Here is an 18,610-nt window from a genome sequence, read left to right on the forward strand (position 1 = left end):
TTAACTTGTATGCTTGAGCATGAATTGTATGTTAAATTTCGTGTTTCGGGTGTATTTTATGGGTTCCACGAGGAACCGCCTGGCGGTGAAGCCCTGTACCGCCAGGCGACACAAGCCTGTAACCCAGTTCTGGGTTTTTCTGATGAAGTGCATGGTGGTGATGAACACCCATAAGGCGACGCGAGCCATGTTGGCTCGATTTTTATGTTTTCGGGATTTTGTGTTGTTTTTGATCGGTGGAAAATGTGTCTAAACCATAAAATGATTAAAGAGAGATGAAAATTGGTGGAATTACATTGCAGAGCGAGAGAATTAAGTGAAATTAGTTATATGTGAATATTAGGGTTAACAAATTTGGGGTTTTGAAGATTGGGTGTAATTATTGTGAAATTGAATTGGAATCCATGTTGGAAATAGTTAGAGTTAATTATCGTACCCCTGTTATTGTGTTTGCGATTGAAACGAAGGAGATTGGACAGAAATTGAGAAAAGGGAGTGAGGGAAGTTGTTAGCAGGTGTAACAGAACCTGGGATTTTTCCCAAGACTGATGCACCGCTTGGCGAATTATAGTGTGCCGCCAGGCGACAACGCGACACCAGAAGCGTTTTGGGGATTTTTGGGTGTTCTGGGTTCGGGTTGGATGCTGTGATGACCTTGATATGGAATAGTATTGAACAATTAGTGAAAATGATCCTCTTGTACTATCTTTAGAGTCGGTGAGGAACTTATGAAGGAAAGGAGATGGAAACTAATGAGTGGACTGGAAATTTGTGATTTTAATTGTATTGGGGCTGAAGTATAAAATATGACAGAGGTTAGTACATATTTCTCATAAGCTTAGCTAGTAGTTCAGATGGTTGACTTAGAGAAATTTACAACTTGTGCATAGGGAACAAATAGCATATTAGATTATAAGGCATAATATATGGTTGTGGTGTGGGTATGAATAGACTAAATATGTTACTATCAGGTAATAGTAAAGTTTAGTCATAAGCTAGTATGAGATGCAAGAGTTGTAAGGTTGATGAGTAGGTTTGATCTTAAGTAAACCAATCATTGGTATAATGGGATTGGGGAACCACGTGAGAGTGAGAACAATGGTAATGCAATGACCAATAAGAGAATTTATATTCTGGAAGTGTGTGATTGCCTGGCAGAGGATTAGAAAATGGTTGAAGTGCAGAAAAACCAGTACAACTTGTTGTACTAGTGTGGTGCCTGGTGGTAGAGCTCAACACGCTAGGCGATAGTGGGGGACACGTCCCCCGCCAGGCGGTCTGGAAGCTTATGCGCTTGGCGCCTAGTGTGTTGCACCAGGCGATACCGTGAAGCAAAGTTGTTTGCCTGCTTTGATGTACGTGGTCTACAATACTTTGATGATATCTCGAAGGTCGGCTTGCTGGGATTCCTTGAGTTGTGGCTCAGAACGTATCCCTAGAGTTGTTGCTCAAAATAGGAGTTAAACACGTGGTATTCCTTGAATTGTGGCTCGAAATAACATCTTTTGAGTTGTGGCCCGGGATGGCGGATGAACACAAAGAAATCTTGAGTTGTGGCTCAGGTTGGCGAGTGTTGCCGGTGTGAGTGTGCACGTTGTGAGTGCACGTTGTGAGTGCCACTATAAAAATCCCCAAATCATAAGCCCTAAATTATTGTTCATATAGTTTTTCACTCAATTGAACCTTCAACTACATATAATCCCACGAAATCTGATCTCCAACCAATCATTATTACTGTCTTTTACCCCAATCAGAGTTAACCCATGAACACCAAAACACCAAAATTAAACAAAAATTGGTTCGCGTCGCCTAGCGGTTCAATCACCACCGCCAAGCCCTTCATCAAAGAAACCCAAAATTGGGTAAACCACCAAGCGTCGCCTGGCGGACAGTCTCGTGCCGCTAGGTGGTTCCACCTCTGGAACCCAGTATCAGCATAAAAAATGATGAGTCGCAATCTCACGAAGAAAGAAGTTCCTATGGAGAGCTCGTGCTTCAAAGAAAGAAGTTCGAACATTTAAAATTTGGTTTTGATAGAGAACTCAATCTCACGAAGACTAAGATCACCCTAATCACGCAAGATATATGTTCCTCTCAATCCACCATTTCCAATAAGATGGACTCTGTGATACTGGAGCTTTACGATCTTATATCTAAAGATCATGAGCTTAAGCACATATACACAAAGCTTGACTACATGCACACAGAGATCTTCCTTATAAAGGCACTAAATGAGTCTGTTTTCCGTCACACACAAAACATGCTGGATGAGATTGTTGAAATGATTGAATCCTTTATAAAGTGTCAAACCGAAATAATTAAAAGACCGACAGAGCCACTGTTAGAGTATAAGTCTGTTTTATTTGTTACTAAGTCAAGAAGTACCTGAACGGTTACTAATCCTAAGGTGCATTTTTTGATTGAGGATGAACTATCTTCTCCTTCTACCATTTTTATGATGTCTTGGATCCATAGTAGAATTTGAGGCTTGATAAAATACTAACAATTAATATTTACTGATAAAAAAATATATTATAAAAGATAAACATTTGGTCAAGCTAATACTTAATAATCCCTTGTTCGTCCTATAGAAAAATATTAGAAATGTTAGGAGATAAGGATGAACAAAGACCAACACAACATAATGTGGCTTAATTATTGTTCAATTTCATTAAATTAAAATTTTGGATACAATATGGAAACAATAATTAGTAATTGTACTTGAAAGTGGGATTATAGATAAATTGTACAACACTCAAACCCTGAACTTTGTCCAATTATTTTTGAATATCTCCTTTATGTTGTATATGTTAGTGATTTGGACCTATATTAGTTCTTTAACATCCCAAAATTTTCAAAACTATTTAAAATATGCTTTTAATTTTGACCCGCTCAAAAATTTACAATCCTAAAAAAAGAAGATATTGATTAAAAATGTTGAAAAGAGAGTTCTCAAAAAAGAAACAATTTCCATATTCCAATGATTTTATGGTTGCATTGTTAAAGGTTGTGATGGTCGTAGTAACAAATTCGGCTTTTTTGTATTTAGGGGTTCTTTTAAATTCAAATTTGTAAAAATTGGTCCGTTAAATTTTTTTTTGCAAATAAGGTCAAGTCGTCGTGGTGGAGGACGACATTACACGTGAAGTCGTCCTCCACCATGCCGGTTTTCTTTTTTTTTTTTTTCAAAAAATGAAACCGTGCTTTGAGAAGCCAGTTTTCATTCACTTTAAAAGTGAAATTGTCCTTAAGCATGGCGACTTCACTTTTTAAGGACAATTTCACTTTTTGGTGTTTTTTTTTTTTTTTTTTACGTTTAGCTTTATGTATATTTTTTAAATATATATTATTTAGTTTTTTTTTTAAATATTTGTCTTACAGTAAAAAAAATATAAAAAATAGTTTCAAAAAATTCTAAAATACTTAATTGTTAAATCTTAATACAAAATTAAAAAGATAAAATAATACAAATTAAAAAATATTAAAAAATTCTTCGATAATTATATTTAAATATTTAATTTGTTTATGTTTATTTTATTTGTAGTTTAGTTAGTCTACTAACTATCATGTATCATTTAATAAAATACTAAATTTGTAAAATCAAACGAAGAAGTAGAGATGTCACTTTGTTTCTCCACTGTAAACAAATATTAAAAAAAAAACTAGATAATATATATATATATATATATATATATAAAGCTGAATGTAAAAAAAAAAAAAAAAACCCAAAAGGTGAAGTACGACTTCACTTTTAAATTAAACGGAAACCGGCTTCTGAGAACACGATTTCGTTTCGAAAAAAAAAAAGAAACGGGCAAGGTGGAGGACGATTTCACCTTTAATGTCGTCCTCCACCACGACGACTTGACCCTATTTTGCAAAAAAAAGTTCAACGGACCCATTTTTATAAATTTAAATTTAAAACAACCCCTAAATACAAAAAAGCCAACAAATTCATTAAAGGTTTCATGATGTTAGAGTTGAATATAAGTTATTCAATCATGAATTATGCAAGTCTTTTCAAATATAGTATTTATTTTAAATAGTATTTTATTTTATTTTTTATGTTTTTATAATATTTTACACATGTCATATTTATTTATAGTTTTTTATAACTTTTACTATATTATTTTAGGTTTAGTTTAAAACCTAAATTAAAGAAAAAATTATGTTTTTATTTTAAAATGAATGAAATGATTACGATATATGTAGGTTAGTAAAAGATGAGGTAAAAACCATAAAACAAAAATAACATTTAAACAATATATAATAACAGAGATAACAATATTTGTAATCATAATTGTTATTGTTTATCAATTATGACAACGATTTTAACTATTATTAGATGAGAAGTGTGTAATTACGATATATGTAAGTAGTTGAAACGAGGTAAATACCATAAAACAAAAATAACATTTTGAAAAGAATAATGAAATGTAATGATATTCGTCATTGTTAGCACCTACAACGACAATTCTATGCTTCATAACATGACAAAAAATTAAATTGCACATTCTAAGATCGTTCTTTATAGGATCATCATTGTATATGATGCATGCGATGACAATTTCAATCGTTATTGAAGGTTCTAAATTCCAATAATAACAATTATAAAACGATGATTCTAAAATTGTTAAAAAGAAAATTTTAATCATAGTTAAATTTTATTTTTCAGTGTCAGTAAAAAACGAGTAAAAATGTATCCTATAATAAACCAATATTCATCTTCTTCCTACCTTCAAAGTAACATGAACTCGAAAACTTCATCATTTTCTGCTGGTCATGTTTTGTGTTCTGATAACCCTAATTCTGAAGCACATGAGAAGCACTCTTCCAAAAGCATGACACAGAGACAAAACGCGATCCCAAGAACAAACACACAACATCACATATTGGCTGAGAGAAAAAGAAGAGAAGAATTGACGAAGAACATCGTAGAACTTTCTGCTGACACGACAAAATCCAAAAAATCTGTGTTTTTTGCAAAAATAATTTCGAGGAATAAAATTTAGGAACACGACATTTTAGTATATAATATTTTAAAGGATATATACATGCGTGGACATTATTCTTCATTTTTTTAATCAAGTGTCGTTTCATTACTGATTGTTTTGTTTTCATTCACGTGATTAGAATGGGTCTATATATGTCAACTTCTCCTAAAAATATAATATATAAAAAAAAAAGTGGCTTTCAATTAGTTTACGAAGTCAGATTTTCAAACTGGTAATTTGTTATACTCATTAAATTAAAGTCCAGTTTTTCAAAGTCTAGATTAAAAAGATAACATAAGAAAAAAAAATCAAAATAATACTTATCCAAATGGGTCCCGTTATTTTCAAAAAAAATATTAAATTTATTTCTGATCCACAACGTTAGATTTGAGATTTTACATATTTTAAAACATAAAGTCTAAACCTACCCACCTAAAGTAAATGAGCAATTCTGAAATCATTTTCAACGTGATAAAAAAAAAATTGAGGCACTGCACTGAAAAAAGTTATAATAAAAAAATATTTACGTTTTCTGGTAACACCGTGTTTGTGCAATCATATATTGCCGACTACGACGTGACTTTTTTCAGTGATTAATGATTTAAACATGTTTTCAGAGAAACAAGAGTAGTGTGGTACGTGAAGCTGTGGATTATGTGAAACGACTTAAAGAACGTGTGAAAGAGCTAGAAAATCAAAAGTGTTGAAGAAGAACTTCCCCAAATGAAGATATCAGTTTTAGACAGGGAAGTGCTTATAGGAATTTTTTGTCGCAATCCAAACAACACTTTGACGTTGCTCAACAATCTTCATCTTTGTGCGACACGTTCCAGTGTGTTGCCATTTGGAAGTTCAACATTTAAGGTCACCATTATTGCTAAGGTACAAAAAATTTAACTTTTCAAAGCAACAGTGTCTTGTCATGTTTGTTCACACTTTTTAAGGTCTCACTGTTGTATACCTTATCTTGTCTTATATAAAACAAGAAGCATTTAAGATCTTCCCAACTATTTACATTAAATTGACATATTAACATGGGAACACATCTAAAGGTTGTTACAATCTTCTTGCTTTTGTTGCTTTTGTTTCTTGGTATAATCTTTATCAAAAAAATTAAAACTAAATATATTTATCTATATTTTAAATTTTAAATATATTTTTATTTTTAAATTTAAAAAATAAATAAATAAAATTTTTAATTTAATCATATCAATTCTATTTTTATATTAAATAATATTTAAAATTAATATTTGAGGTAAAATATATCGAATGATATAATATTTAAATATCAGTTTAAAATTTGATATTTTTAAAGTTCGACGATTCGGACCGTATGAATAAACATATTTTAATTTTACGTTTAATTTTAAGACTTAAAAATATATTTAATGATAAAAATAAGTATTTATAATAGAAAAATGGAATTGTAATTTTTATATGTTGCTGGTATTGCAGATGAATGACGAGTATTCCATGATCATTGATGACCTAATAAAAGCACTTCGAGGACGCTTATTGAGTTTGAAGTCACAGAAGATGTTAAAGTGAATCAAAAAATGGTCATGGTTGTTAAGAATCCGAAGCTTTTGAAGTGCAGTGCCACTTTTGTACTTTTATTTTCTTCTTCTTGTCTTCTCCTATATGTAGTTTTTTTTATAATGAAAGTTGCTTTAGAACTATTCAAAATTTGTTGAATGTTTAAGATTGAAAAATTAAAGAATATGAAATTTAATTACTTTAAATATTTATTATTCTAATAATTATAAGGAGAAAGAAAACTGTGATTTAGCTACATAGCTGGTCCCACTTACCAGAAGAACCCTTCACCAAATCAAAACAAACTTTCTTAATCAAGTTAATTAGACTTGAATTAGACAAATATCCAAAAGTATATATAATTTTCATGTCAGAATTAAATGTAAAATTGATGGCCGCGAGGTTGACTTCACTATACATCCCCTCTTCTTTCGTTTTTCAAATGTTTTGGAAATATTTTTACTTTTAAAATTTAAGAAAACAATAATTATTGTATTTCTTGTTTATAATATATTTAATATTTAATTAGTTTATATATATATATATATATACATATATATATATATATATATATATATATATATATATATATATATATATATATATATATATATATATATATATATATATATATATACACACGCGTGCGCGTGTGTGTTAAAATTAAATAACACTTATGAAGAATCTAAGAAAGTAAAGGTTAAAATTAAAATTGTTTAATTGAAGAGAAATAAAATAAAAATTAAGAAAAAACACAGACTATAAACGTCATTTGGTTAAAAAAAATTACTTTTATTATAATATTACATTGTATTACTTTTATTCATATATTATTTTTATTTCTTGAGTGTAACTTGTATAGGATAAAAAATAATTTATTGTTTCAAGAATTTTCGTAGTTTCTGGACTACTCGCGACCTTGACACATCGCACATCATCATCATGTTCGACCTCTTCGTACAAACAAGTCCAATTGATGTGAAATCACCGCTGAAACAAACAAAATTCGACGCAAAGCAAAAACAATGATTAAGCCACACTTATGAATTTTCAGTATACATTATTTTATATCGAAATGAATTTTCAATTTTTTTTTATTTACCAAAGAGGTTATAAAGGAGCGGTCAAAATGGATAATCAGTTTCGATCCAACTCGATCAATTACGAGTTGATTATTTAGTGAGTCAATTTAATTCGGCTCATTTATTAGCGAGCCAAAAAATTTAAATTCGGTTCGGTCCACCACGGGTTGGTTGGTTCACGGATTCAGTTAATTAAAAAGAATACAATTTTTTTACTTTTTTCAGTATCGGCTAAAAGAAATAACCTAACATGACCTGAATGCAAAGTCCAACTTAATAAAAAACACTTGTATAACCCTTCATTTGTGGATTGGTGAGTCAACCTGACTCATCACAGGTTCAACTCGGGTGAGTCGGGTTAAAAATCAACTTGTATTGAAATTTGTAAGAAAATTTCAACCCAACCTAATCCGAATCTGTGATGAGCCAAATTTTGTAGATTTTAACTGATTTTGACAGTCTAGATTATAAAAAACATATCCTCTTCATTCACTTTTGGATATATGAAGAACTATGAGTTATAGAGTTGTAGAGCATTATCTATTTAGAGAAGTGATTCTCCTCTTCAAAGTTTTAATTTGATATCTTACATTTCTGGTTTTGATTCTCTTATATGCCTTCATGTCAAAAAATGTTCTCCGAATGGTATTCTTTTGTCTCCTATAGGTTATGTCCTTCTAGTCCTTTTTCTCCAACCCTATCATTCTTTGATGTTCACATCATTAATGTTATTTTATTTATGTTGGTCCATAAAAGAAATCAATTTAAAAAATGTGCTTTTTTTATGATTATTCAAATATAACGTGTGAAAAGCTTCCCTGGAATTAAATTTAAAAAATTTATTTTATCGATAGAATTTTATTACTATCGAAAAATAGGTAATTATATATTTTTTTTCATTGTTGTGCACATCTTAATTATTGTCAATGTCAATAAGGTTGAATTTTTGTAATGATTTTAGCAAAATTTTCCTTTTATTTGTGTTTTATAATGAAACTTATGTTTGAAATATTTTTTCTTTTTTGCAGCTTAAAAGGTTTTAAGATTCAAGAACTGTCTCTTTTCATAAAAGAGAAGTATGGTGAAGAAGATATTCCACTTTTAACCAACTCATATTTATGTTATTTCTCATAATTAACCGATATAATGATTCACATTAAATCTAAGAACATAAAGTATTTATCTTGCACTAGTAATTTGCATCATGTTTTATTGAATAGATGAAATTTTAATTATTTTTTCTCATTTTGTTTTTTAATATCCATTTGAGTAATTTGAAATTTTATTGCAAAAATAATGTTTTATTTGCACTAGTAATTTGTAATTTGAATTTTTTCCACATCATATCCATTTTTTCCTTTCTTCACTTTTACAGTTTCCTCTGTTTTTCCTGTCTCATTAACAAAACCATTTTCCACAACATCAATATAAATCTTGAGTTACATTGCAATCTTTAATAAAATATGTTTTATAATTAAGGTACACTCATTAAATCTAAAACTAAAAGGAATAATATCTCACACAAGAGGACTTCAATTAAAAGATGAAAATACTAAACAATATATTAAAATGTTTATGATGAAACATTGTTTGTATATGTACACAAACCTAAGATCTTGACACTACAGCACGTGAATATTAACAAACCATGTTCACAGGTTTCAATTGTTTCATAAGAAAAACCAAACCAAACCACCAGAGCACAGCTTCACATCACAATCCATAGTACAATCCATAAACTTGATGTATTTTTTTTTTTCTCAATGGTATACAATCCAAGAACATGTTTGATGCACTAGCACGGATCACAAACTCACTGTTGCATGTCATACACATCCAACAGATATTCTCTCATATTCTTCACTAGCTCATCCATGTTCATTCTGCATTCCTCATCCATCTGCATAATAACAGAACATCAGAGATCATGCATTTGCATAGTTTCACACACCATAATACATAACTGTATGTGTATAATTCAAATGAATAATAGTTAATAACCGGATTTTAAGCCTGACGACGTCCGGACATATACAATGTGGGATTAGACATTAATAAATGATGTGACAGTGATTCCAGAACAGTTGACATGATAGGTTCAATAAATGACAAATCTTCCGAATAACGGATGACACAATAGGATGAACAAACAACAAATCTCGTTAGGACAGACTCTTTAATCTATGACTCTGATATCATATTAAGAAGTGAACTTTAAATATAACTCAAGAATAATCATAATAAAGGTTCATGAAAGGTGTTTGATGTATATATGTATACCTGGGAAATGATGTGGATTATAAGAGTAGAAGTGCCGAATGGTAATACACTGCTACTGGTTGGGGAAAGATGAAGCTTTTCAAGAAAAGCAAGTATGTTGCAGACTATGTCCTTTTGCTTCTCACAATGGATTCCAATGAGTACTTCCTCGTCTAGGACTCTTGCTTCAACCTCGAACAGTGATTCTTTGTTGGTTTCACTGCTTTTGTTTGAGGAGGAGACTTGAGATTTTGTTACCAACGTTGATGAATGATGTACTACTTTTTTCTCACTGTTTTGATTTTCCAACTCTTTCACTCTCTCTTGAAGTTGTCTTGTGTAATTCACTGCTTCACGAAGTACATAAGCCTTGTCCATCTGCAAAGTCACACACAAAATCTTACCGTTAACAGAAAGTAACACAATTTTTAAATATTCAACTTAATTTTAGGATATATTATATTTGTTTAAGTGCTTTGCATCACAAAAACAACAATAATGCATTTGGGAAGTGGGCCGTGAAAACTTTCTTTAAATATTGCCTTATCATTAGCTTGCTCGTGTCATGTTTTGAATAAAATAATATTTTCGATTTGTAGTGATAATGGTTGTAGTGGATCCAACTGCCCTATTCTCTGCCCAATAATTATTTTTGTTTAATAAATAATTTCAAAATTAAAATTAGAAAGTCATTAACAAAATAATGTTAGGACAACCCGTTTGAGGAGGGATTCCATACCTAATCAAGCATAACCAAGAAACACTACAATTATTTAGGTGGAAAGAACAATAATAAAAAAAAAAAAACCTTTTTTATTTGTTTTAGTTATCCAAAAGTTAATTGATGATACATGATTACCGTTTTAATATTAGATATTAACACATGTGAATTTATGTACTTTTTTTTTTTAATTCTAAAACGTGTTAATATTAACTTTTCCATTAAAAAAGGACGTGTTGAAAATATAAAACAACATATCAAACTATTTCATTGCATATTTTATCAATTTATATTACTTCAATAAAGCAAGTTTAATCCCTGCAAAAAGAATACAGAGGAAGATGAAGGAGAAGAAGAAGCAAAGCCCAAGAAACAAACAAGGGAAATCAAAATTAAATTACCTTACTATTATCTTATAAATATAACAACTAGACTTTTATTAAATGAGTTGACTCGAAAAGTAACAAAACAAAATAAGTCAATCACACTACAATACAAAAACACACACACATATATATATATATATATATATATATATATTGGCAGAACTTGAAAAAAATATGTAGGGATGTCAAATTAGATATTTTATATAAAAAAAATTGTAATTAAAAAAATTATTTTCTTTATTTAAATCATGCAATTCAAATTTTTCAAGTTTTAATTTTCTTAATTTGTTGAATTCACATAAATGAGTATTCTAATTTTTATTTCAATTCAAGAGTATTTAACTAATTCATTGTATGCAGTTGAAAATACAAAATATCAACATTTTATAATGTTGGGTTATACTAATTTGAGAAAATATAATTAGGGTTCATGCCAATTTCATACAAAAAATTTCTAGAATCATAATTAGGGTTCATACTAATTTGGAAAAACTTAATTTGGGAGAAATATTGTAATGGAAGAATCATAAATCTAACATACATATATCATATTAGGATACTTATTCATGAGATTGTGTGAGTATGCATATTTGTTATCTCTGTTCTCCAATTTCTTTTTCCTAATATGTCTTTCTTTTATTTCATACTTTTTTATGACTTGTTGTGGATAAATCTTATAACTAAATATAAAACCTTAATCTTTTTAATCCATTTATTAATCCATCAAATTAATTTTTATTTTACTTTTTAAACAATTAAAATACATAATATATAAAACTTAATAAAAATAATATACATATATATATATATATATATAATTAAAAGCTTGGGAGAGCCATGGCTCTCTTTGTCCCAACCAAGGTCCGCCATTGCATATATATATATATATATATATATATATATATATATATATATATATATTATATCAAAAAGAAAATGCATTAGTAAAAAAAATGATATATATTTAGAATAGTAATTTTATGAAAAAGTTGATGATGTAGTAACTGACCCTCTTGAGTCCAGGAATGGTGGCTGAAAGTGCTATGATGCTCCCCGTGAGTTCCTGTCTCCTTTTCCTCTCAGCCATGATGTGATGCTGTGTCTCACAAGACCTTCTAACCCTCTTTCTTGGCTGAGCCATAACTGCTTCAAACTCAGCTCCATCTTTCACCACAGCACCACCACCCCTTTTTTTACTGCAACATCCCTGCACTGATGAACCATGCTTATGATCTGTGATTGGCTCAGCAGTTGAAGTATCAAAAGAGAGAAGGTATCTGGTGGCTGCAGAGCCATATGATGATGATGATGTTTTCAAAGACTTGATGGAGTTTGAACTGTAGCTTTTGTGCAGAGTGTCACCAATTGCCTCATCAAATGACACACTGCTGTTGCTGGGACTCAGATTCTGTGGCTCCTCAAGAATCTCTCTCAGAAACTGTTGCTCATCAAATGAAACATTGCTCTCACTCAACACAGCATCATAGTCTTCCATTTCCTGTGACAACTAAGAACAAAAGCTGTGAACTTTTCTGTTTTTTCCCTGGTCTGTTCATGGATGTATATATATATATATAGCAGAATAATGCATTCTGAGAAACCCAGAAATTGAAAGTAGATGTGGTTCTGAGAGAGGTTTTACCAGATTGGAAATCCAATTCTCCAATGAATCTTCCATGTTCTATGGATCTGATGAGAAGTTCTTGAACTTTGTGTATCAGCACTTGAAACTTGTGTATCAGAATATTGCAGTGTCTGTGACTGGAACAAGGTTCATCTTTTATATATAGTAATTGTATACTAGGATGATCTTTTTTTTTGTCACACCTTTCATGCAATTATTAGGTCATGGGTAATTAATACTCCTTTCAAGCAAACTTCCGTTGACTAAAAACAAATTGGGCATTATATTATCATTTACATCGTTTTCATTTTATGGCAGGTGGTGTAAACAAAATCCCTAAAATAAAAAAATTAACATTTTATAACAGATTTAGTCTTAAAATAAAAAAGTAATATTTTAAATATTAGAATAATTTTTATGTTGTAAAAAGTTTAAATATAAATAAAATTTTATACAAGTGTGAATGTATCAGGTATCAGACATTATTATTGAAACAAAATTTATATAGGCTGATTTATCCAGAGGTAATGTCACGTGATATAAAATATAGAATAAAATCCTTCTAAAGATCCCTCTTAGTAGTAAAAATTATTTATTGGTTTTAGAGGTGACTAATTTGTATGATGCAAATATTTCACCATCTTTATATATCTATTGTGTATCTTGTTCGGTAGGTAGTGAAGAAAATTTTAAAAACAATTAATTTAAATTGTTGGGCAATATAAAAAAATAAATATACGTTAAGATTATTATGATTTTGGTTTGGTAATATGTTAAGTTTATTATAGTTTTCGTTTGGTTGCATGATATTTTTTTTTGGTTGTTGTCTCTTTTTTATGAAATATTATGGTGAAATACGATTCATGGAGTTTAAACTATATATATATTAAAATTTTATTCGATATTTAGTATCATTTTATATAAAAAACATTATTATATTTTTTTATATATATTTTAACTCTTCCCTTTTATTTTTGACTTTCTCAATCAAATAAATTTAAATGTTACTTTATTAATTTTATTTAGTTTCAATGAAATATATTTAAAAGTTATCCTTTTGTTTTTATTTATTTTCATCTCATGTATTTTATAAAGAAAACAATAATACAGAAAATCACATGAACATTTCACTTGTTAAATATTCCAATAATTTTTCTTTTCATTTTTAAATCATTGACGCATCACTTATTGTATATTTTCTTTTTAAATATTATCCACTATTTTCTTATAATCATAATGATGATGATATTTATATATAGTCTGATCACTATAATAAAACGCAATTAATATATAATTTATAAAATACTTTTCATTATTTTTATATTACATTTGTCATTTTCCCTCTTTTGTTTTTTGTCCCTTTATTATTGCACGATATATTATATAAATTTTAGGTATGGACTACGTAGTATATGAGTTAATCAGTGATCAGAATAGATTAATAGCAAAAAGTGGAACTTGTTGGATATAAGACTGAGACCACTATGACAATTATTGTAACAAAAGTGCCAAAAAGTAGTTTATTTTACTTTTCATAGTAAATGAGTGAAACTTTATTTTATTTTATTTTGAAGTAAGTTTGTCAAAGTTTTAGCATGATCGTGAATCCGAAAAGGTTATGAAACTAATTAATATATATATATATATATATATATATATATATATATATATATATATATATATATATATATATATATATATATATATATATATATATATATATATATATATATATATATCATACTTCTTTTATTATGGTTAATTATTGTGTATACATAATGTTAATTACAACATATTGTGATTATATAGCAAGATTTGTGGTTGAACAAAATTCTTAGGGTATTTTTATTTTTGATAATCACTTAATATATGTTTGTTATTATATTATATTTGGATAATCTGAGTACCTTATAAGTATACATAAATATACATTACTAAAAAAACTCATATTTTCTGTCAATTTTGTTTTGAAAATTTTTTCTACGAAATACTTATAAATTTTGTTTTGAAAAAAAATTTACAGGAAATTGCTGTCAATTTTGTTGCAAAATATTTTGTATGAAATACTTTTCGCAACAAATTTTGTAGAAAATATTTACGAATTTTATAATTTTGTAGGAAATAATTACAATGAAAGAATTACCTGCCAATTCAGATCTTTCAAAAAAATAGTAGAAAAACGTCTTTTCTTGCAAATTATTTTAACAAATTTACAAGAAAATTTTCGTGTAATATGAGAATTTTAAGTAGTAATAATTGTTGTTGGAGGTGAATTCTATTTCTTCATAACTTAATGAAAAAATATTACATAACAATTTAATTGAGATAATAGATACCTTTGGAGGGAGGGATGATACAACCTGAAAATCCAATGAAATATTTCAAATTTTTAATATAATATTTAATTTCTAATGCAATGTTTTTATTGCTCAATTATTGTTAGACAATTCAATTTATTATTTTTAAATTATTAATGTATTAAAAAAATTAAATAATATCAAATGATTATTTGATTAATACATGAACAAAAACAAATAAAAAAAATTAACTTTATACATGCGATACGATACAATACAATCTTATCCTTCCCTAATCTATTCATGACTAAAATGAAATAAAATATTCTAATTAGATTATAATTAATCTTTACAAATTTTTCTGTATACATATGATTTGGACAGTTTTTCAATTCAACATACAAAAAATTAGCAAGTTTAAGAAAATATGAGAACAAAATTACGTGAGTAAAGTAAGAAATAATTTTTAAATCATTGTATCAAATTTGCTCTTTTATTTTCTAATATTAGATAAAGATGAGATATTTGTAATTTTTTATATTATATATTTTATTCATTATACTTATCTATTTTATGTTACTTTTATGGAGTTATTTGTCTTTAATCTCATTTCATTAATTTATCATGTATTTATTTATTGTAAGCATAATTATTTGGCATGATATAATATGAACACCATAAATTATTATTTTAATTTTATTTATTTTACAAATAAAATATTATATATATATATAAATATATTCACTATTATAAAATTGATACTTATATTTAACAAAAACATCATAAATATATCTTATTAATATTTACTACAAAACTAACATTTATTATATAAAAAAATCCCAGAATAATAACAAATTTTAGATTTCACAATATCACTGTATTAATTTGGATACCAATTTATAACTTAAAAATTATTAATATCTAAAATAGTTAATGTTATATTACAAATAAAAATTTATAATTAGTGATACAAATTTTGATTATGTTCAAAATAGTGTTTAACTATACTAACCAATTATTCTCGGTCTCTAAAATTAATTGTTATTTCAAAAATTTCTTGTAATAATTATAATAATATTGATTAGTAAATTTTATTTTCTTTTACCTAGATATGTAGAATAATTTGTAGTAAGGTTTTTTTTTTTTAATTTTAAAACTTCATCATTCTTTTTATTACAGTTATATTTTTTGTGGGTGGAGGAATTCCATTTTCACCAAAGTATGTAAAGAATTTAAAAGATCTCCACAATTTTCTTAAAAGAAAAAGAAAAATCCTTCTTTTTTAATAGATTAATTATTTACGAGAAACAAAAGGTACCAAAATTTTCACTTATTTTAGAAGATATTTAAATACATGTTCACTAATTATCAACTTAGTTAATTCAACACTCATATTCTACTATTCTTTCTAATTCTACATTTAAAATCATTTATATTTATCATTGATATTTCCAAACATTATTTTTCTGAAATGTTGATAATTTATATTTAATTTACATTTTACAACCATACTCCATCTACTTAAGTTATAATTATAAAAAAAATAAAAAACTAAAGTATCGACCTTCTATCAACAAACATTTTATAATTGATGACGTCACATTCCTTATATTTTGCTAGTTTTCGATACCAAACAGTTTTTGTCACACGTCAATAAAAACAATTATAACACAAACATCATGGTTTGCAATAAAATAAAAATTTTGTAAAACATGGGAATCATGTGTTTGAGGAAGAGATTCTTCTAGTAACTATTGTAATTTGGTAATTTGCCAACATGTCCATAACAAAACTCACATGCATAAAGGTTAAAGTCTCGTCATGAACCTACCACACTTTTTAAAATGTTCAATATTAATATTTTTTGCTCATTTTTTTTTTTATCATATTGATGGCATATTCTCTTAATACTCTATTAGTGATGCATATAGGGTAGACAAAAAATCCCATATTTTGATCCAATCTAGTTTTCTCATGTTCAAGTGATCTAAAATTCAATTGATTAAATATTTAATTCATCTAAAACTTATTTTATTAAATTTGGATTTTAATCTTACTTACATTTTAGTATTATTATACTTTGGATGTCCATTCTTTGAATTTAGATAGGTCAAAGGTCGAGATTGGTCAGCTTGGACATAGGTTGAACTAGGTCGGTCTGAGATGAAGGTCAAGTCGGGCCAGTCCAGACTCAAGGCAGAGACGGGTTGACCCTGGCCAAAGGTTGATTGAAATTCGGTAGAATTGACACCGATCGAAATTTGGATGAATTCGGATGAGTTGGCCGACCCCCAAAGAAATTCAACTGACTTCCATCGAGTCGGTCTCGCATAAATTTTTTCAAATTCAATCGAAATTTGGTCAAGTCAGCCTCGAATGAAATACTATGTATTTGGTCGAGTTGGTTTGGCTAAAATTTGGCCGAGTCAGCCTCGACTAAAATTTGCCAAGTCAGTCCTTCCAAAATTCGGTTGAATTCGGTCAAGTCGGGCTCGTTTGAAATTTGGCCAAACTCGATCGAGTCGGTCCTTGTAGAAATTTTGCTGACTTCGGTCTAGTCGCCCCCTGATCGATATTCGACTGAGTTGCCCCAACCAAAATTTGGTGGTATTCGGTCCAGTCACCCCTAGAAAAATTCGACCAAGTCGGTCCGAACCTAAGTACGACTAAATCAACCCTACCCGAAATTCGATTTAGTTGATTCCAACTGAAATTCAACAGAATTCAATCAAGTCGGTCCAACTAAAATTTTGTCAAGTTTTTCCCAACTACAAAACAATCAAATTTAACCGAATCTACTTCGACTAAAATTCGGTAAATTTCGACCTAGTCGATCCGGTCGAAATATACCTTATTTATAAATCAACCATTCACACTCTTCACTCAATTAACATGTAAAATTTCCACAAATATAATGATTGTAGAATATACTTACTAACCAATAGTTGAGAGTGGTATTTTGCATCATCTATTAATATATAAAAGTATAAGATAAAACTGATCCTTTTTAACATAGTCTTTTTAGAGAAAATTAGTTTTAACATGTTAAATGTTATCAACAAAATTTTGATTTTTTATTTAGTAACTAGCATAATTACAATATTGGGTAGATAGAACAGTACATAACCATCTAATTACAAAATTATTTTAATTTTACCTTTGGTGGGATTACTTTATGTCTGCATCAAATCATAACCATAATCACAATAGTCAAACTCCACAAATTTTAATCATGAAGATTAGGTAGCAAATTAGAATAATCGTACGAGAATAAGACACAGCTTAATTGGCTAGAATTTTTGAAACGTTTATATTGAGTGGTAGTAAAAATAAAAAAGTAAAAGAAAACAAAAGAAACAAAAGACAAAAACATAAGGAAAAATATATTAAATATAACAAGCTATGTAGATGCTATAAAATTTAGAGTATAACATCACCAAAATATTTTTAATAACATTTTTTAGACATGAATAGGACGAAACATGACAAACCGACAAATGTAAGAGAAAAGGAAATAAACACATAAGAAAAGTTAAAGACAGAGACAGAGAAAAAAGAAAACAAAAAAGATAATAGTTAAAAATGAACATGAAGTAAAAATCAAAATTGTATATGCCTTCGTAATCATTCAAATGCAGAAAAAGAAATATGAATAATTGCTAAAAAGATATTAATGTCCCATGCTACGTAGGTGTTACAAGACAACTTTTA

The 18,610-nt window shown here is 28.3% G+C and overlaps 1 protein-coding gene and 1 pseudogene across 2 annotated transcripts; one reads left to right on the forward strand and one right to left on the reverse strand.

Moving 5' to 3' along the window:
• Positions 1-4,748: 4,748 nt before the first annotated feature.
• On the forward strand, positions 4,749-6,542 carry LOC146885998 (transcription factor bHLH25-like; annotated as a pseudogene).
• A 2,588-nt stretch (positions 6,543-9,130) lies between these two features.
• On the reverse strand, positions 9,131-12,799 carry LOC114184033 (transcription factor NAI1-like). Of its 2 annotated transcripts, none has more exons than XM_028071266.2 (4): positions 12,621-12,793; positions 11,988-12,485; positions 9,893-10,249; positions 9,131-9,512 (listed from the first exon to the last, which is right to left on the reverse strand). In XM_028071266.2, the coding sequence occupies exons 1-4, from the start codon at positions 12,654-12,656 to the stop codon at positions 9,426-9,428; spliced, it is 978 nt and encodes a 325-aa protein (XP_027927067.1). In that variant the 5' UTR covers positions 12,657-12,793; the 3' UTR covers positions 9,131-9,425. The 2 variants fall into 2 exon arrangements, with proteins under 2 accessions (XP_027927067.1, XP_027927068.1); XM_028071267.2 differs by having other exon boundaries at positions 9,133-9,512; positions 11,988-12,476; positions 12,621-12,799.
• Positions 12,800-18,610: the final 5,811 nt, after the last annotated feature.

The sequence above is a fragment of the Vigna unguiculata genome, chromosome 5 (assembly GCF_037176805.1).
Source record: "Vigna unguiculata cultivar grain cowpea cultivar isolate G323 ecotype 2 chromosome 5, ASM3717680v1, whole genome shotgun sequence".
In the NCBI taxonomy this organism is placed as follows: Eukaryota; Viridiplantae; Streptophyta; class Magnoliopsida; order Fabales; family Fabaceae; genus Vigna; species Vigna unguiculata.